Source organism: Medicago truncatula, chromosome 4, assembly GCF_003473485.1.
Source record: "Medicago truncatula cultivar Jemalong A17 chromosome 4, MtrunA17r5.0-ANR, whole genome shotgun sequence".
Classification (NCBI taxonomy): domain Eukaryota; kingdom Viridiplantae; phylum Streptophyta; class Magnoliopsida; order Fabales; family Fabaceae; genus Medicago; species Medicago truncatula.
In genome coordinates, this window is record NC_053045.1 from 15,924,955 (window position 1) to 15,946,722 (window position 21,768).

The window sequence follows — 21,768 nt, forward strand, 5'->3', positions numbered from 1 at the left end:
GGGTAGTTTGCTTGTTTTTCAAGGTGGATTGGTGCAAAAAGCTCAGTTTTCTTCTCTTAAACTCTAAGTAATCATTTTCTATAAATAGAGATTCTTGTACCCATTATTATTCATTCAGAAACATTGACGATCAAGGCAAGGGTCAAGCATTAGAGCTTCAAGGAAGGATTCTTCGTTCTCTTGTTCTCTCCAGGGTGTGTTTTTCTATTGTTTTGTTATGATGTATGTTGTCAAGAGAAACTAAACCTTTTGATTAGGGTTTCAAGTGAACCCCTTCTTATTTGTTTGATCTTATTAATAAAGTTTTTCATTCAATATATGTTTTTATTCTGCTCGATTTAAACTAGATTATGCATGTTCTTTATGAAGGTGAGAAAAACATAAGAAGAGGGTTAGATTGTGTTAGCTTTTTCTTGTTTTAAACTAAGTCTGAAGTTCAGCTTCTGATAGATTTTAGAACCTAAAGCAATGTTCAGAGTTAAGTGCGGCAGATAAGAAAGAACTAAAGAGAGAGAACAAAGAGACACAAACAATTTATCCTGGTTCCTTCCATAATTCGGAAGTAGTCCAGTCCCCTTGTCACTTACAAGAAATTTTTTACTATAATCACACAAGATTACAATTGCTTAAGCACACAAGAAAGACACTTCTAACAAATGTTTGGTTGAACACTTGATATACGGTCAGAGGTGTTCAGAAATACAAAACAGTTCAGACTCTAAACTAAAGAATTTCTAAGATATAAAAGTTTATAAGAAATTCTAAGTGTTTAATGTGTGATGAATTTGACAGAGTTTTGGCACTTGTAAGAATATTGTAGAGTCTTGTTTTGTCTTCAACTCTTTAATCTTTTATGTAGAGGTTGAAAAAAGACGTTGAAGAGTGGTAGCACATCAAAGAGTCATTTGAGAAGCTTGATCATTCAACATTAATTTGGTTAATGTCCTATGAAGGAATATATTTGAATCCTTTCCTTGATAAGGAATTAACCGTTTTTCCAATGGAGACACAAATGTAGCTTCGTACAATGCACATGGAAATGTTGGAGGTGGTGGAGTAGTGGTCGTACATTGTTGTCCTTCTTTGTACCTTCACGTAAAATGGAATCCATTGACCTTCTGATATCTTCAGAACCATTGTGCTTGATCTTCAAAGTAATTCAGACTTGATATCCAAAGCTTCTACTTCTTTGTCCTTTAGCTTGTCCAGATCCTTGAAGAATAAACCGTAGGATAAAAGTAGGCACTTATAAAAGTAGGAAGTTTCAGGTTTGAATTCCTTCCTTCATTACTCTTTTCATTGGCACTTATCAACACTTCATTGTTATTGTTGTTATTTTTTTGTTGTTGTAGTTATTATTACTATAGTAGTATAGCATCATAGGCAAGATTGAAAGCCAATTGGAAGAAAATGGACACGAGCTATAATATGTAGTATCATGAAGCAGTAAATAATGTGGTTTTGGTGTACAAATAATAAACTAATTGGATTTCATCCCATACAACACAAATCCAAATGAGAGGGGAAGGAAAATGAGATTCGTGGATGGAATGGAACCCATCATATACCACTCAATGGAATCACATTTCACACCACTTTATTCCACTCTTATATCCTAAGTATTTATTTTTGTTATATTTGGACTCAAATGATTCATTAAATTCACCCGAAAGGATCCTTCAAAACAAAAATTCACCCAAAAGGATATTATCAAAATCCATAAATAATCCACATTTCACAGCTATGCAATCATATCACCATTTCACGTACAGAAAGATACTCATCAATTTTTTATCCAAACTAAAACTAAGATCATTTCACGTCCCAACTACTATGAGTCTATGCCCTATTGACGTGGTAAGCCTAGATAACGTACAGCTTCAAGAATTTAAATGGTTGACAAATAAACATGATGCTACATTATTCAATTGTTTGGCAATTAATTTAATACTTATATGACTAGTGTGATACAAAAATTATATCAAAGAAAAGGAAATATCAATCTATAACCGACACTAGAACAGCTTGGAGCATCACCATTGGTACCAGAGGGGTGTGATGATGAAAAAACTATCTGAAATTTTAGAGCAAACAAACAGACAAAACACTTCTATTACAAATGTTGGTCGTAAAACAATCTGCTAAACATTTTCCGTTCATTTCCTGAAAACTATTTTGAGTAACAGCTTTTAATAACAGTCGATTTGAAAACTGCAGACACTGCTAGAAATTGTAGAAGTGCATAAAACCAAAACCCTGCACCTTCAATCTAGAGGCAGTAGTCTTTTCGACGATGATAAGATTATCAGCAATCACTACTGCAAGTTACTAATCACATGAAAATTCTCCAAAATCAGCAAAACAGTATCAGTAACTTTTTAACTCAATCTCACACTCTGCTTTGTCTTGATCATTCGCTTCAGTGAACCTAACCAGGACTGGCATTCATCCCATTCAGTAGTAGTCAGATGAACCTGCAACACATAAGTAAAACAGTTAAAATGTAAGTTTGATGTATGGTAACGACACAACCATGTTGATGCTAGAAATTGCAATTGACTTACCTGAATTTGAAGGGCAGTACCAAAATCACCATTGTCTAAAGCCTGACAAAGCTGAAGGAGCTTATCAGAAGCATTTTTGGAGATGTCCCCACTGTTCAACTTCGCAAACAACCCACCAAGTCTCTTTGAGTTGTCTTCTATCTCCCGCTTCTTTGCTGGGTTTGCACGTGAACCTCCCAGTGCTTCTGATGTCTCATTGAAAAGCCTTGTCAATGATGTGACGATAGGCATTTGTTGTGCTGAAATAGTTAAGCAAAAATTAAAACCAAAAGAGAATCAGTAAAGAAATGAAATAAATTTCATAATTAAAGACTTATGCCTTCTTACTCATAAAATAAACACCAGTATATTTAGTTTAGTCTTTTCAATGAAAGAAAAAGTCACTGAAAAGTAAAAGAAATATTACCAGGTACTTTTGAAGTATCAGCAGTCTGCACAGTAGGTGGTGGAGCTGCTGGTGCAGCAGCCGGTTGCACAGGTTGCGGTTGAGGGGGACTGGGAGGTTGAATTGATCCCACCCCAGGTCTTTGAACACCAGCAGAACTAGGGGTTTGCATGAATCCAATTGGATTTGACGTAGGTGCCGCAACGTGTGGTAAGTTCGGGCCATGACCAATGTGAGATGGAGCAGGAGGTGTAGGCTGGTAAGGTTGATTGGTAGGCGGGAAAGTTGGATTGTTGTTTGTCTGAAACACAGAAAGTCATTTTATAACCTGCATCTGGTAAAAAATACTTGATAAAATTGAATTTGAATTTAAAGATCAACTCACATTATACAATTGAGAACCCAATGTGGGCTGCTGATATTGCTCTGGATTTCTAATCAAAGCAGGAGTTTGAGGTTCAAAAACTCTCACAGGAGGTTGTGCCCCGGAAGTATTTGGGAAGTTTGACTGGAAGAAAGAAAGGATTGAAGATTAAAGAAATAGGGAAAATCATCAATAACAACTAATTCAAATTTGTTCAGAATATAACAACCAAATCACTCAAACCAACTGTTCTATAAGTATTTAAAATATTAAACTAATGCATAAAATAAAATGTTTATACAAGGAGGACTTGCTACTCAAGCCCACGAATTGATAATAAGAGTGAGCCAGTGCATGAGCTTTCTCCCATTGTGCCTTCCAACAACAAAAATAAAGCAAAAATAATTCATACCCAAATAATATGAACGCCACTGGTTGAGTTTGGACTTAAATCAAAACAACTTTATTCCACTTCAAAACCAAACATTCAGAGTCAAAGTTAACACAATAAGTACATGGTGCATTTCAGCAGTCAGCAATAAATTGACCAGAAGACTGGTCAAGGGGGGGAAATTCTTAGCATTTAACAAGTCCCCTTTGTCCGCAGTCGGCTTAGCTATACGTATATTTTATGGAGCGTAACCAATGCATTTTCCGAGACAACTTTCACACTCTAAATATACATTCACTTCCGAACTAATTTAGCCGGAGAGTTTTTAGAAGAGAAAAATATGCATCAGATGAAATTTGGTCTCTGCTCACAATTGTTTGATATCTCTTACTAGTATTTTATGTAACTTGATGATGAACAGCATCATGGTAGTTAAAATCCCAATTTTTATCCTAAATCTAACGATTTTGTGATTATACTTACCCTCAACAATAATCGGTATTCGCAAAATTTTATTTTGGTGGAATCCTGTATAACCCACTTTTCTTTGAAACAATTCTGCGATTATGGTCGCAGTGGTGGAACTACAAAAGCAATTTTAGCTGATGTTTTCTTTAGGGGTGTACGTAGGTCAGTTTGGGTTGGATTTGATCAAACCCAAAACCCAAACCATATAGGGTTTTCCAGTTTGAGTGAGGTAAAATAACCACCCATTACACCATTGGGCCAATTTCAGAATACCCACTAATTTCCGGGCTGGGTTGGGTTGGGTTGGGTTGAGTAGTGGGTTACCCAAATTATTTTTGGTTTTTTAATAATTAAATAACTAAATGATGAGTCCTTATATTTTTTTCATAAAAATTACTCAACTTTCTTATTTTCTTCAAAAAAATTGTGTAACCTATTTTCACTTTTTCTAAGCATCATAAAACAATAAATGATAATATCAAACAATAAACTCCATAAAATACCTGCAACAAACTAAAATTGCATGACATAAAATTGTATTAGCATTACCAGAAAGTGTAACATCCTAATTTGTAGCATGTTTTGATTTTTAGTATAGAGGGTGGTGCACTGTGTCACTTTTGAAAATGGACTTGGGTTATAACCAAAACCTTTGGTATTCTTCTTTGGTCTGGATCTGGTTGTACCCGGAACCTGTTTTTTTATGGGTTTCTCATTTTTTGAAACCATACACACCCAATTACCCGACTCAACCTGTTATTTTTGGGTTTTTCCGGTGGGTTTGACCCAACCCATGTAAACCCCTAGTTTTGTTTGAGACTTATGAGTTTGATTTAATGTTTTAATTACATAAATATTTCAAGTGTTATGTTGTTGATATGTGAGTGTTAGTGTGTTAATTACACAAGTATTTTCAGTTTTCATTGTGTATGTGTTATGCAAGTATGCTATTATGTGAGTTATGCTTACGAATTTAAATTTACACAAGCATTTCAAGAGTAATATAAGGTTTTTGTCTTACCTATGCTATTTTATATGCATATATTTGAGTTTTATGAATTTTGTATAATCCTACGATTAATGTAACGATTCTACGATTTATGATTTACTTCCCTTTACCGATTATACCTAAAATCCTGATTTTGACTACCTTGAACCGCACTGTTTTCCATCAAACCAAAGGATGACACAACTCAATCAAACTCATTGACCACTGAGTACAGCCTTGTGAATATCATGCACATATGCAACAACTTTTTTATGACATTTATATGATATGATAATGTACCTGAGGAGGCTGGGGCTGAGTAGTCTGTGACGGAACAAATATATTGGGCTGTTGGGGTGGCTGGTGTGGAACAGGAGCCCCATATCCAGGCACATATCTATTATCATATGGCGGCTGATAGCTATCAGGATATTGACCTCCCGAAACACCAGGTGGCACATGAACACCAGGCGGCACATGAGTGGATACTGAACCCTGACCAACAGATATTCAAAGGTATAGTTTCAAAAGGCCAGACACTATGATTTACGCCAAAAGAAAATGCCAAAGAACAAAATAAAGGTAACTACCTGGTAATGATTCACATAATTGGAATTATCAGCACCATAAAAGGATCCACCGTGTGATTGAGAATTTTCAAAAGCAGTGGTCTTTAAGTCTTTCTCTGCAACCATAAATAGAACAGGGAAAGAAAAAAAAAGTGAAGAAATTATGGGTGTGGGGAAAGCTTCAAACACTAGCTGATGTCATAACAAAATGATAATTAATTAGCAAACAAAATCCATGAACATAGACTTCTCCAATTGAGAGTCCTTCATATCAAAATGATTATGTTCCTCCACCAAATGAATATATCTGGAGAGAACTACAGTTCCGTATGGCAGATGCCATTTACATTGAATTATTTTAATTAAACTATTAAACTTTGCCAAAAAGGATTTGGTAAAATTACACGGTTTATGAACCATTAACCACTCCACTAGTTATTAGTAATGTTCAAAGAGTAGTCAATAAGTAATCACTTGAGTAGTTATGTCATCCTAAAACAACAATATCTTCACCAATTATTATTTTTTTTCGGTATTTTAGTAGCCTTCCCTTACTCCATAAAAACAAAGGGAAAAATGGTTAGGTGTATAATGTTACACGTATGATAACAACAACGTATAACTATGCAGTATGCACAAATGTTCACTACGAAATTGTAAAGAGAAAAATCTAGTACTTGAAGTATTCATCAACCAGAAGTGGGCATTCAAAGAGTCACTTGCTAATAAATAGCATTCCATTTTTACTATTTTCCTCTACTTTTTTAACCATGTCGTATAGAAATCCAAGAAAAAGTTTACCAGTTTCTGTAGACAGTGCAATTCGGTCCTTCAAAATCACAAGTTCAGTTGAAAGTTCTTCAGAACCCAAAAGTTTTAGATACTCCATTGCTGTGGTCAGCAACCCTTGACTTGCTAAAATTTCAGCATATTTCTCAACAAGCTTGCACAGAGAGGCACTAAACCGCTTCTGCCCAGTTGCCAAGGCAAGAACAATAGTTTTTTCCATCAAATCCTAACAATATATAGTTGTCAGTTGTAAAGCTATAAAATTGGTAAGTGTGAGTTTTAAATTATACATATTTCCAATTACAAATAAAAGTATCAATCTTACCTGAAGAAGATCAACATAAGATTTCCCCTTGTGCTCATCCGACAGGCTCCTTGACCAAATTTCAACAGTTTTATCAATATTTCCAGCACATATATAACAAAGAGTTGCAGCTAATGTATTGCCAGCCCCCATAAGTTTTGAAGCAAGTGTGTCGCAAAGCATAGTCCATTCATCTCTCTGAGCAAACTGTTAATATGAGATGACAAGAATTATACTAGTGAATCATAAAAATACCCGATAATCAAAAAAATTGTCCCATTGTGGAGTTCCTGGATTATACTAAGTAAAGTTCTAGTTTTGGAATTTATCCAATCTAAATCCAAAACAGAAGATAAAGCATCCACATATTGCATCATGATCTTAGATTTCACTACTTCAATATGCAAATTGGTAGCAATAGTTTACAATGTAGTCAAAAGGTTGAAACAAATTAGTTTGTTAATAGGATCAATTAGGGAATTGGTCGGTGTTGAAAATCAATCGTGGCGGCACCAAGGTAGATGGCGGTAGCAGAAATTTGAGACCGCAATACAGTAGGAATGGTGCCATGATTTTCGCATGACGGGGCAATGGCGGCCACATTGAAATTGGGCCATGATGGATCTTAGAGCGCTGCCTACCATATTTATATGGTGGATTTTAGGCTTGCCATCATAATCTGCCATTGAATACATTGGAGTTAGTTGGTTGCAATAAGTAATATAGGCATGTTGCCCATAAAGAGGAATAGTGGTTTTGATGTGGAGAGGAGACAAGTCAATTGGGAGAGATTAGATCTCTCGAATACCCGAGTTTGTTCCAGGCTGCATCTAATAAAGATTTTTTTTCTGATTCACTTTCTATCAATTGATATCAGAGGTCTAGTTTTGGAGTTGTGGGGGATTTTAGAGTGAAAATAGGTTCAAGAATGATGCCAAGATTTGATGGGAGTGGCAATGTCTACAGGTGGATGATCAATTTAGATCAATATTTTGAATCCATCAGACGTCTTGAGGAAGAGTGGCTATCATGATATGGATGGCACTAGATGGAGAAGTTTGCCAGTGGTATGTTGAGAGAAACAAACCAGATTAGTACATTTATCGCCTTTGAGAAGGCTCTGCTCATGCAACTCCACCTGAGCTTGGGGTTTATCTTCAAGATACAGTCAAAAACAAGGGCCAACAAGAACCAGTGGGACAGGTAGAAACAGATAAAGAAAAAGAATCAAAGGATGCGGCCAAAGAAGAGGCGAAGAAAGGGGGAAACAGCATTTGCAAACTCTCAACCATGGTTGTCAAAATCGGGATCTCACCTAAGATCGTTTGGGTATTGAAAAATCGTAAGATCGTAACCAAGATCGTAAGATCCCACCAAAAACAAAATTCTATTATAATTAAGAAAAATAATTAATATTACTGAGTATATAGTATTATATTGTTAAACAGTATTATGTTATATAAATAACCAATAGTATTAACTATTAAAATAATTTGTCAAAAATATAACTACTAAAATATAGATGAATTAATATATTAAATATAAGATTTATTAAGGCTAAAAACAATCAAATAATTTAAAATAGAGAGTACACTTGGCAAATTAGAGTTAAAAAATAAAAAGTCCTGTAAAAAAAAAAAGCATTAAAAATTGAAGAAAAAAAAATTAAGAATAGCAAGCAATTAGCAGGCACATTCATTGTGTGACATTTCACATCCTTATGGGTCAACGAAATCATAAATAAGCTTTTATTTGTTTTTAAAACTAATAAATGAGCTTTTATTTTTATTTTTTTGAAGGAGTAAATGAGTTTTTATTATGAAACCGAAAAGGAAAAAAGCTTTTAGGAAGCGGGTCAAAACAGGTTCGGGTCGGGTCATCAGTTTCTGAACGGGGGCGAAAGCCTTCCCAGATTCACAGAGAAGTGCCGATTCGGCAAACCACCGCTTTTCCTCGGCGCTCCGCACGATCCGCCGTCGTTTCCGATCTTCAACCCGCTCCAGATTGGTGGTGGCCATCGGAATCGTAAGATCGTACAATCTTAGGTGTTAGATCGCAATTTTAACAACCTTGCTCTCAATGAAGGGTCAACAATCAGAAAACAGGAAGCCGTGAAGGAAGAGAACAGCCCAAGGGAGGACGTCAGGACAAGATTGATCAACCCAAAACAGAGGGAAAACAAAGAAGATAACGAGAGCAACGGAAAGAGGACTGGGAGTAGTGTGATAGTCAAGAAGAGATGACAGAATAAAAACCAGCTGGGAACTTCCTGGGAAATAGCAGAAGCAACAATGTGTGTTGTGTGGGCGGGGGATGTTGAGAAAGTGGAGGGGAGCAGGGAAGAATGATCAACAGGTGGTAGGATATGCTAACGCATTGGCTGTATGAACCATCACTGCCACCCAAGCTGTTGGACTCCAACTTTCTGCAGAAAGAAGCGATTAGCAATCTGTGGTGAAAATGCCTCAGTACAGAAGTTGTTGCGAGAAGCGGCACCAGGAGCAAGAAGGAGGACACAAGACGGGAAATATGGAAATTACAGCAGAAGACGTCTGTGGACCTAATGGGGCCTTCACACCTTGGCCTAATGACCCTTTCATTGGGCCCTTCAGAAACCATGGGTCAACTTAAATGATATCAAGGTCATAAAGTTTTATGCAATGGGATCCTGGTGGGAAATTAAATTTTTATATTGCTCACCTTGAGGACAATGTGAATGTTTAGAGGGGTATTGATAGGTAACCTTAGTTAATAGGTAATTGGGAGTTAGTTACAATCAGTTACAATAAATTAATTAAGCAAGTTGCCTAGGAATAGGGGTTGAGATGGAGAGAATGCAATTGTAGAAATTAGTCAATTGGTAGAGTTCAGGTCTTTTAAATACATGGGTTTGTTTATACATCCAATAAATATTTCTGTTTTCCAATCCAGATTCTATCGGGGAATTAATGCATGCTTACAAGATGCAGTAAATTAAAACACGACCTTAAATTAACAAGAAATTTATTTATTCTCGGTAAAGTAGCTGAGCGGCTAGAGAAATTCACCATAAAGGTGAATAAAATGGGGTGTCCGGGGTTCAAACCCTGGCCCCTGCATATATTATGCATTAACAAGAAATTTTAAAAGAAGCCTAGGGTAAAACAAAAGAGAGCAAGCAAGTTAATCTGAACGCTATTAAAATATTCACAGATATCTGTATTCCCTTTTAATCAATTTAGACAACTCTGTATTCACAGATAGACCAATAGCAAAGACCAATGAGACTTACACTGCAAAGAAGAGCAAGGGTTTCTTTCCAGAATTTTAGAGGCCTGGTGTTCACAAGGCTCAAGAGATCATTGCTCACCATCGCTGATACAACCTGAAAATAGAAATGAACCACAAAAGGAAGAGATTTACAAAAACAAATATCTTGTTGGAATTTGACAGAATTGTTGTTGGATATGAAATTTAAATAGATTGTAAAATGTAAATATCAACTACCTTTAAGTATGGTGATCGGTTCTTCTTAAGGTATTGATCCCGTGTACTTTCCCACAAGGAGGTGCTACCCACATGAGCAATAACTAAAGCATCAGCCCATTTATCAGCAGATATGCATTGAGAAACTGCATCCTTGTAGTCCCCAACAACTAAAGCACGCTGCACATTGTCATCAAATGAAGGATCACTGCTCTCTTCCACTTCCACACCATCTTCGATTTTGTCTGAACCGTTTGCATTATCCGCAACAACAAAGTTGCCAGAAGCCGCAGATGGAGGAGTATCAGCTTTGGGACTGGGAATATTGTTAAAGAAATCCTCACCGTTGTCCAAAAATAAATTATTGGCTTCATTAGTAGCCACATGTCCTATGTTATTAGCAGATGTGCCCTCAAGTCCAAGAGCATTTATTTCCTGGGAAAGTTCATCATTAACTATGTCTTTTTCTTCACTAGGTACATTGAAACCAAGGTGTGTGAGAAGTTTTGTTCTTGCAGTTCCATCTTCTTCAAACATAACCTTCAAAAAGCCCCACGTTTCCCTTTCCTCCTCAGATCTGCCATAACAATAAAAAGCACTCAGCAGATGCAAGAGCCACAGCCTAATTGATAGGCTAACAATCAAAGCGCTTCGTGGATAAACTTACACTGATTCCTGAGACTTTTTATCACATAGAACCCTTAACAAAGTTCTTTCCCCATTTTGTATCGCAGCTTCAAATTCAGATGAACGACTCACCAGACCGTCTTCGGTGACCATGTTATGCACATAAACCTGGAAAATTACAAATGGGATGAATTCAACTGAAAGGTTAAAAGACCATGGACAAAGAAATAAAATCGAAGTACTAAAATCTTGCCTCTGAAGCCCCAGCAGGTGAATCTGAAGCAGAAGAACCAGGATGAAATGACACAAGTTTACCTCCAAAGCCAAAAGACGCACCAACAGGGCGTTTATACCATTTTGGAGCTCTCAGCGGTACTGCACAGAAAGGACATTTCATTCAGAGAGTCCCAAAATATCTAATAGCAAGTCGTGCATAAAGAACAGAAAGCCTTGCTTAATCAAAGAAGAAAAGAAAAAAAAACATACACCACCAAATTATCAGAAACCAAATCTAACATAGACTGAGCATGAAACATGCAGATGATTTATAAGAAAAAATATGATAGTAACTTATTTGATGGAATTTATAAAAAAAAAAAAAAAAAAAAAAAAAAACACCTGCACCAAAATCACTCTCTCCAGATTGACGGCAACCCTGCAGATAATCACATATGTTATTAATAATATGATCAGTAAAGATATCTGCAGGAAAGTAGTTTGCCTAAAATATAAAAAATTCAAAACAGGCATTAATTATTCAACTTGCTTATACCAGTTATGCCTTGGCTGCTTCTTTGTAAACTAAAACTAAAAAATTAAATATATGAAGGCCTAAATTTTAAGCAAAATGTTAAAATAACGATATAAGCCAAGTCTATACATGAAAACTGATTGATAAGATTTTAAGGAACTCTGCTCACAATGGCTTCTTTCTTGTCTACTAAAAGATTATGAAGGCCTAAATTATAAGCAAAATGTTAAAATAATAACGTAAGTTAAGTCTATCTGTCAAAACTGAGATAGGATTTAAGGAACACTTGGCTCACAAAAGTGGAAATCCAGTTTATAGTCAAATGTCAGTAATTAAAGGGAAATTAAATTGGAAAAACCAAGAATTTTATTTACGAGATGGAATATAATTTTGGAGATCAACTTCATGTCTATAACTTGAACAAGAACTAATTATCTTACAATTTGTAGCACGACTGAAGTGATAAAGGATGGGATGGAGAACAAGATACGTAGTAAATTGATCTTACAGACAGAGTTGTAGGAGGGACAAGTGAAATTGGTTATTTTTTAAAAAATATTAGAGTAAAATATTAACTCATTGTACCCTTTATGAGACTACTTCAGCTGGCATAAGCCATAATAACAACTAGCTATTAAATTTGTGAACAATCATAATCAAGCAAAAAAAAAAATCAATATATAACTAATCTAGTATTTCGTTTTCCTCATCACAACATTCCTTGCTAGTTAGTTTCAAAATGACTAGTTAAAGTATACATACACGTAGTTGCAAAACAAAATCCGATCTCACCAACAAACAAAAAAACCCCGATATATACTGATGTACCTTAATATTGTATATGCCGATTTTTACATCAAAGGAGGATGCTGATATCACCCCAGGTATCTTAGAATACCAATGCACATCAAAGTTCCAGTTGGTTCCAGCTGGCAATTCATAGGCAATCTGTGCCCACCCCCAAGCAGAAAAGAAAAATTGTCACTACTGGGAAAAAAACAATGTCCTATAATAGAAAATCTTTCAAATCAGGCAACTTTGAAATTGTTCAAAACAAATGTGAAAGCAGTAAAAGAAGGCCAGACACCACCTCTCCAGAAATAGTGTCCCAGCATATGGTCCGGCTATCTTTGCCACAAGTAAGCAAATAAGAGCTATCATTGGGACACCATGACATTGCAATTACTCCTAATATCAGAGATTTAGACAATAAAATAAAGTCAGATAAACTTAAAGCAGTGGTGGAGACAGTGTAGCTTCGCAGTAAAAGATAGAAGAACTATGAAATTAAGATCAAGAAAGCCTAAAATAAAAAAAAAAATGCTACCATCCATTTTCACATTAATTTTACAGCAATAATCAATAATCTTGCAGCAGATCATAACTTGATCAATAAGCAAGACCCAGAAAATACAGTATTAAGGAAGAGAACACCATAGGGAAAAAAATTCTATAAAGTAACTGCTAAAAACAACAAGAAATAAAAACTTTATATCACATACTTTTTACCACAGCCAAGCAATGTAACATCCTAAAATACCTAAAGTTTGCTACACCATCATGCCCATGTAATATACAAATTCTATATTGTATGTACTTCCTAGCACTATCACTTGTCATATGCAATACGCACAAAATAGGGATTTACAACTGTCGATTTTACTAGTTACTCATTTGTTTCCCATATATTTTCAATGGATTTGTGGAAGGGAGGATAAGAATAAAACAAAAAAGAAAAGGTAGCATCATAATCACAACTAGACAGACAGAGATTACAATGAATCATAAATAAATGAATGGCTGTCATTACCTCTACTGTGCCCCACAAACTCCTTTACTGGTGTCATTGTATTCCTCATATCCCAAAGCTGCATCAACATGCTCATATAAAGTCAATACACATCATCTTTAAATTAAACAGAAAATCTGCAGCGACTATACCTTTATAGAAGGAGATCCATCTTCATCTGATGCAACAGCAAGTTGGGTAGCAACATCAGGATGCCACTGCAAAGCTGAGCCCCGCCGTCTAACTGGATCAACAACGCTGTCGGTTCACATAGGACATAAGGTTATAATGAGTTCTTTTTGGCAACACAATATCAGACATTTTCAAAATCAAAAGGCAAGAGATGATTGAGTTACCTTATCACTGACTTTTGTTTCTTTAGGTCCCAGACCACTGGAGAATAACATCAAATTAAAAAACGAATAAAAAATCTATCATTGGTATGAACAACAATGAGAACAATATATATAAAGGTTGAGTTTAAACCCTTCCTCACCAGTGGTCCCATTATATGAAGTGGACGCTAATATGTGCTGCACTTTACTATTCCAAGATAAGAATGAAACTTCACCCTGGGAAGCAGAGCCACTACCCTGCACAGTGATCATAAACATTGCATAAAATTTGAATATCAACACCATATTAATCCATCAAAAGAGGAGAGGGGGGGGGGGGGGAGGGGGCTAAACAATACCATCGAGGGAAAAAGTCTCTGACCTTTAATGGTGGAAAATGTGTAGGCTCTAAAGGATTGGCCAAATCCCATATGCAAATTTCACCATCCTCAGCCCCAGATGCAAGAAGATTAGGTGCAATTGAATTAAACTCAAGACCACGAACCTGAAATATAAATATGTCAAAGATATGATTTCACTAGCAAACACTACATATATGCCAGAAAACAAAGAACAATCAAGACTCAGCAGGTGGGCTCATAAAAGCAGAGAGAACATACCGGTCCCTTGTGCCTTACAAGGTGCCCAACAAGAGAACTTTCATTTTCCTCCGAGCTGAGAACATTTATCAGAAAAGGAAAAAAAAATAAAATCATTAAGGCATTGAGAAAATTGTAGGTGACACTAAAATCATAGCATTGATTAATCATTCAAGCTATGAACCTACGTATACAAAATTACAAGTATTTTATCAACAACTTCAAGCAGACTAAGTTAAAACATGATGATAGCAAAGCTCTATTTGTTTACATACAAAATTACAAGTATTTTATCAACAACTTCGAGCAAACTAAGGAAAAACATGATGCTAGCAAAGAAGCTTTGTTTGTTTACTCCAGCAGAAACCACTGTGTTTCTCCATTTTCATGACAAGTAAAAACCATTCTATAGTGTAATAATTTGAGTGTAATTTGGTTTTTAGTTAACATAGATTGTATATAAATGGTAGCAAAGAGACCACTGCTCTCACTATCTCACAAACTAGAAGCTAGGTATGACAAGTACATAAACACACATATTGCTGTAAAATCTAACGACTTCCATAACATAATGAACATCAATAAAAAGCACTAAACGGATTACCCATAGAATAAACAATATCATATCCGTCTAACAGAGGGTTTAATTAGGAAGCACTTTTAAACTTTGTAGCACTGACATTTCTGATCCAAGGTGTGTTCAGTGTCCAAACATGTGTCAGTGTCTGACATCGACACCAGCACTACACCAACACATGTGATTACGTTACATTTTTCTCAAATTACTATTGGCATCGAAGTGTCAATATCTTTGTCGTGTCCTATGTCCTGTGTCCATGCTTCATAGCTTTTAAGTATATTCCTTTTGTTATTAATCTTTGATGCTTTCAAAAAAAAAAAAACTAGGAAATGCAAATTGCAATAATTCAATGTAATTATATGTGCTGCTGTTAGACACCAGACGCGCATTCGATAGAAGTGTTCGATGCTACAGAGTCCAATTGAACTTTGATTTGCATAAAGATCGACTTGTATCCTCGGAATAACATTTCAACTAATCAATTCACAATCCATAAAAAACACACAATTATCAATTATCAAAACCATTACGCAAGATCAAATCATATCGTCCAAACAAACATTTCTACTTCTCTGAATCACCGATACTAAACCATATCTTCAATCAATTCACAATCCATAAAAACACAAAAAAAACATCAATTATCTAAACAATTACGCAAAATTGAAGAAAATCAAAACGAAAATCAAATTACCGAATCAGACTAAGAGGATTCCAAAGATCAATATTCCCGTCGACTAATCCACCAGCAACAAGACCAAGAGCGAACTCTTCAGACGAAGAACCGTTTCTCCCCCAAGAAAGACGATTAAACCGATCAGAGCTAGGGTATTCCGCAACAAGAGGCAATTCAGGATCATCGGATTGGAAATCTATCTTGAATATTTCAAGATTCGCCGATGAGCTAAACGAGAGATCGACGGCTCCGGCCATAGTACCGGCGGCGAGATACGGTGCATCCGGCGCCAGTGCGACTAACGCCGATCGATTAACCCCTTTGATACACGCCATTTGAGAATCGGAAACCTAATTAGGTTGAAATTGTTGAAATTAATAATTGGAAAATTTGGGAATGAAAGTGGATCTGAGAGATTTGAATGGTTTTGGATCTGTGATCTGTGAAAAATGAAGAAATGTGAGAGTGTGAAGAACCACTCTCTCTTTTTCTTTCTCGATTTCTCTCTCTAAGTTTTTTTTTTTTTTTAATCTCTCTCTACGTTTTTAATAGTGGAAATTTCTGTTGTTACGTTTTCTTGCACACACTTTGCTACACAGTTTGGTGGTGTTGTATGTTTACGTGCAACCATGGTTCGTGTTTGGATAAACAAAACAATTTTGCAAGTACAATCAATGAAACATTTAAAATTGTTATGTGTTAATTAAAAACATTTAAAATTGTTACGTAACAATTTTAAATGTTTTTGATTGGTTGTGTATGCAAAATTATTTTAAACCGTAAACCTACAATCAATAAAAATTGATTTTTAATTAGTTCATTTAGTATGTGTTATTTCATTTCAATTAAAAGAAAAACGGATACTGTGTTATAAAAATTGAAATTATTTGTGTTTGTTTACAATCTACAAAAAAAAAAAAATTGTATTAAAATAATTTTTAATTCATTTATGTGTTATCTCTTTGTTTTCTGGATAAATACCTCTTCATTTTTTGAAAAATAGATTTTAAAAAAAGTCAATCCATATAGTTTAAGTCCTAAATAAACACATAAAAATTGATAAAAGTTATTTTTTATATAAAAAAAATATTTTTTTTCTTAAAAACACACCCATGTGGTTTAAAATTTAAATTAATTAACTCACTTGGATTGGTCTGGTGGTATTGACTTGAAATTTAGGAGTGTGTTTCTCTCTTCGATGTCTCAGTTTCGATTCTCTTCGATGTTAATTTAGGTGGACTAATTTAGATTCTTCAAAAAAAATTAATTCTATAGAATTCTATAGATGCGATTAATTTTAATCAAAAACAATTAAATTGTCAAAATAAATTTATCAAGTTGGAACGAAACAAAACCTCAAAAAAATATTGGAACCAAACAGGCGTATGAGTACACGTTGCAACGGATAGTAACACCTATAAGTGTACATGCTTACATGAAATTTGTAACATAATCCAATTAAATCTTGACACGTATGCTACCTTGCGGAATTACTTTCATTATGTGATCTCTCCTCAAATCAAGTCATATATTCTAATTAAATTAAAAAATTAAATAAATCATGCCTAGAAAACAGAATTTTTGTGTAGATGAAAGGAAAACAGAATTTAATACGGGTCAAAATGAATAAAAACATCATTAAATAATTTGTCAAAAATATAATTAAATAAATTGCATTTTTTTCCTACAAAATTTGATAAAAAAAAATTAAATATGATTTTTTTTAAGAATAAAAAATGGATTATATTAAACGGCAGCGATTCCTCTTTAGCATAAGGTGTGCTCAAGAGGTCGCCCCAAAAAACTACAAGTTATCACTGTACAAAGTCAGAAACAGGTGTCAGTCGATACTCAAACAAAATAACAGTTCTGACCACCACCTTTGAGAACCTAAAACAAAAGCAACGTTATTGGCTTTAAGCCACCACAACAAATTAAACTTGACCTTTTCCAACAAGTCTAGCATGAAATTTTGTTCGGTCCATAAAATCCACACTCCCAATAACCAAAGAAGCTGCATAAAAGTTCTTCATGCCCTTGATGATCCTAAAGCATATGTAAATTGGCGGAGCTTTGAAAAAGGAAAGGGCATAGACAGGCAATGCTGACACGACAGATTTAAGAAGAACCAAACGACCACCATAGAAGAGAAAACGATTGTGCCATCCCGTCAATCTAGATTTAATGGTATTCAAAACAGGTTCCCAAAATGCCAATCTCCTAGAATCACCCCCAATCGATAAACCCAGATACATAAACAGAACTTTCCCAACCTTGTAATTCAGTAACGACGCAGCCTCGTTCAACCAAGAATCCCCAATATTAACACCAACCAGCAAACTTTTGTGAAAATTCACCACTAAACCAGACATTACCGCAAATAAGGACAAAACCGCACGTAAAGCTCGCACATTGGCCCAACTCTTGACACCAACTAACAGTGTGTCGTCGGCGAACTGAAGATTGGAAACCACAGCTGAATTTGCGTTTCCTACCCCATAACCAGTTAATAAACTATTGTCTACCATCGATTTCATCATGACATTCAGCCCCTCAGCCGCCAATAGGAAAAGAAATGGCGAAAGAGGGTCGCCTTGACGCAACCCCCCTTTTTAGAGGAAACTCATCTGTAGGACTGCCGTTAACTAGAACCGAAGTCGTTGTTGTTGTTACACACTCTTTCATCCACTTTCTACATAACACCAGAAACGACATTTTTCTCATTACCGCATCCAGATACCCCTAATCCACCGTGTAACACCCTGTATTCCCAACAATGTAAATCATACATAAAATCAGAGTATTTCAACATATACGGAATGTCACACTGTTTTTCATAATTTCATAAATAGAATAAAATTACTATTTATTATTCAACTTCAACAGCATATCATTTATTACATTGCAGCAGAAATTATTCAACATTTAAACAACTTTGGCACACAGGCCTCAACGTGAAATCTCATAAAATTTATTCCAACAATATGTTCATGAAAGTTCATAGAATAACACGTAAGGAATAGAAAGCAACAACAAAATTCCCATCTCGTTACGTATCAGAGCACCTAAGACACACGTGAGAGAATCCACTCACGACTGCAACTATTCTTGGTCACCTGCAAGTTACCCATGCAAAGGCAACAACTTCAAGCAGAAAGGGTGAGATTCACAAACAATAAAAATAGGTATATAAATCATCAACTGTATCTAACAACATAATTAACAACAGATATTCAACAGTAATGTTTCATACTTCATCAACAACAACAACACCGACAACTCAACCAACAACAACATCGACACAACGACTAATGCGACAATGCAACAAGCATGTGGTATAATTTTAACGTGTTTGAATGAACGAGCATTCACAGGGCATGAGCCCTCAACAATTTTGAATGGACTAGCATTCATAGGGCATGAGCCCCCAACAATTTTTCAACATATTTGAATGACTAAGCATTCACAGGGCATAAGCCCTCAACGGTTTATGAGTATGCAATGGACTCAACTTTGTGTATATCAACATACAACTCAGCAACATCAACGACAGCGTAGACAACGACAACGACAACAACAATTGTGCATAAATAATTATGACTTACTCCACAACTTGGTCAACTGTGACAGGACGACTCTTAACAACGAAATTCATCAACATATACATTCATATAGATATTAAATCATCCAACAAAGATATTCACGTCAAACCAAATTAGATCCATCATAACATAGGTTAAATACTCTTAAACACCTTAATTGAACTCATAGTACATAAGCTTTGAATTTGGAGACAATCCATAAGTTTGGGGTTGACTTAGAAATAGTTATGCGGAATTTTCATAAAATTTCACTAAGACCTCCTTGGAGTATTTTCATCATAACTCAAAAACCAAAAATCATTTTCAAGTCAAACCAAAGCCACTGGAAAGCTAACACAATTATCTAAAACTTTCATGTTTACACCGAAAGCAAATTCAAAACAGAAAATGGTGAAAATTACGAATATTTTCCAGATTTGCCTGATAGAAAATCGGTGGCCGATTTTGACAAATCGGGGGCCGATTTTTGTTGAACCAAAGCTGGAAAATCAGCTCAGAAATCGGTGGCCGATTTTGAGCTTCACAACAGTTCAAAAATCAGATTAACAATGTGTTTTTCACTTAAGAATCACTCTTAATTCACTAGACTCAAATACAAACTCCCAAATTTGTTAGGAAACTTAACCTATGATTATTCTACAACCTGAACATCAATTCTTAACACAATTGTCATGATTTCTACACTTTTCTAATCGAACTCAACAATGGAAAACCTAATTCCCAATTCCCAAAATCAAGAACAACCCTCATGTTAAATCAATTTCAGAATTTACATACACTATAATTATTGAAAGTTAGCCTCACCCTTATTGGCTACCTTGGCTTTTCTCCCTTTTTCTCCCAAAAGCTTGTTTTTACGTGAAACTGTTTTTCTGAATTCTCAATTTTCTAATCCCTTAACTTAACTCCCAATTATTTTAATTAAATCCACACAACTCTCCTTATTTCTAATTCAGCCCTTAAACTCCAATTATTTCTAATTCCCACATATTCTAATAAATAATAAAAAATACATCATTTAATAAAATACAACACACCACCAAATCAACGTAATTCATATAAGTCATATAAAAGACTTTAAATCAACCAAAGTAATTAATAATTAAATAGGACGTTACACACCGAGTCATAAGCTTTTTCGAAATCAACCTTAAAGAGCATTAATTCCTTTTTTGTTTTTCTTGCCTCATCTACCACCTCATTGGCTATAAGGATACCATCCAATATTTGTCTACCTTTTACAAATTAAATGTCGTCTAAGTCTCGGATATTAAACTCCCCATGACCATCCGTAAGCGATTAGCTAGCACTTTCGACAAGATTTTGAAAAGACAACCAACCAGAGAAATAGGACGAAAATCATTTAATCGATGAGGGCTATTCACTTTAGGAATGAGAACTATAAACGTATTATTTATACCTCTTGTTAACCTGTTGTTCATGTGAAAGTCTGTTATGAAGTGCCTGACATCCCCTTTAACTTTGTCCCAAAAATCTTTCAAAAAACCAAAATTCACACCATCCCGTCCGGGACTTTTGTAGCTATCACAATCCCACACCGCGGCCTTTACTTCAGCTACTGAAAACGGTTGAGTAACAGTACCTCCTTCCGCATAAGATAAGGTTTTAAAAGCCAAATTATCAACCCCCAGCCGAATTGTGTCTGAGGCCGTGAAGTGCTCTTTAAAATGGGAAAAAATTGCATTCCCAATAGGCTGCACCCCTTCGACAAGAGAACCATTCACCAAAAGTGATACAATTTTATTTCGTCTTCGGCGATTAGACAAAGCTGGATGAAAATACTTAAAATTCACGTCTCCCTCCTTCAACCAAAGTAAATATGATTGTTGCCAGCTAATACTCGTGTTGACACAAGACAAAGTGTGAATATCATGCTATATACCCCTCAATTCTTCTATTTCTTCAACAGAAAACTCCTCCTATGCAGCTTTATCTTCAAAATCCGACAACCGAGTTTTTAACAAATCAATTCTTCCAGGTATGTTTTGAGCATGGGTTGAATGCCACTCCTTCAGAGTGACTTTAATTATTTTAATTTTTCTTTAAGAACAAACCCCCCCCCCCCCTCCCCACCGATCTACACTTAAGGAGTTCCACTTGTCTTGCACAAACTGACGATAACCGGGTAAATCTTGTCAACATTTTAACATTCTTGATGGACGCGGTTGATGGGATAAAACCGAAAGTGCACGGTTCTATCGAAGTAGTAAAAATAGAGTATCGTTCCGACAGGGAGTTATGAATTCAAGTAACTTTTAATAATGATTAGATGAAAGAGTTTTAGATAAAAAGTTGGATTTTAAAAGAAAATAAAAGAAAAGATAAAAGCCTTGGGATTATTGGTTCAGCTAATTGACAAGTCCTTCACAAACCAAACTATTAAACTTATTACCTTATGTTAGACCTAACTTCTAAAGACAGTTTCTCTTTTGTTCCTCTAGCAACCAAGCCTATTTCGCTGACTTGATTACTATTAGATTTTGATCCTAAGTTGCAACCAA

General features: G+C 35.4%; 1 protein-coding gene across 1 annotated transcript; it reads right to left on the bottom strand.

The window, feature by feature from the left end:
- Positions 1-1,879: 1,879 nt before the first annotated feature.
- LOC25492007 (protein transport protein SEC31 homolog B) lies at positions 1,880-16,238 on the bottom strand. Its single transcript, XM_013600060.3, has 22 exons — positions 15,663-16,238; positions 14,410-14,464; positions 14,172-14,294; positions 13,951-14,047; positions 13,811-13,847; positions 13,607-13,712; positions 13,476-13,533; positions 12,756-12,853; positions 12,494-12,613; positions 11,533-11,569; positions 11,168-11,289; positions 10,955-11,082; positions 10,309-10,864; positions 10,094-10,186; positions 6,844-7,029; positions 6,531-6,744; positions 5,751-5,845; positions 5,461-5,655; positions 3,335-3,457; positions 2,971-3,250; positions 2,565-2,803; positions 1,880-2,474 (listed from the first exon to the last, which is right to left on the bottom strand). Exons 1-22 carry the CDS (start codon positions 15,977-15,979, stop codon positions 2,379-2,381), a joined length of 3,375 nt encoding a protein of 1,124 aa, XP_013455514.1. The 5' UTR covers positions 15,980-16,238; the 3' UTR covers positions 1,880-2,378.
- Between the last annotated feature and the right edge of the window lie 5,530 nt (positions 16,239-21,768).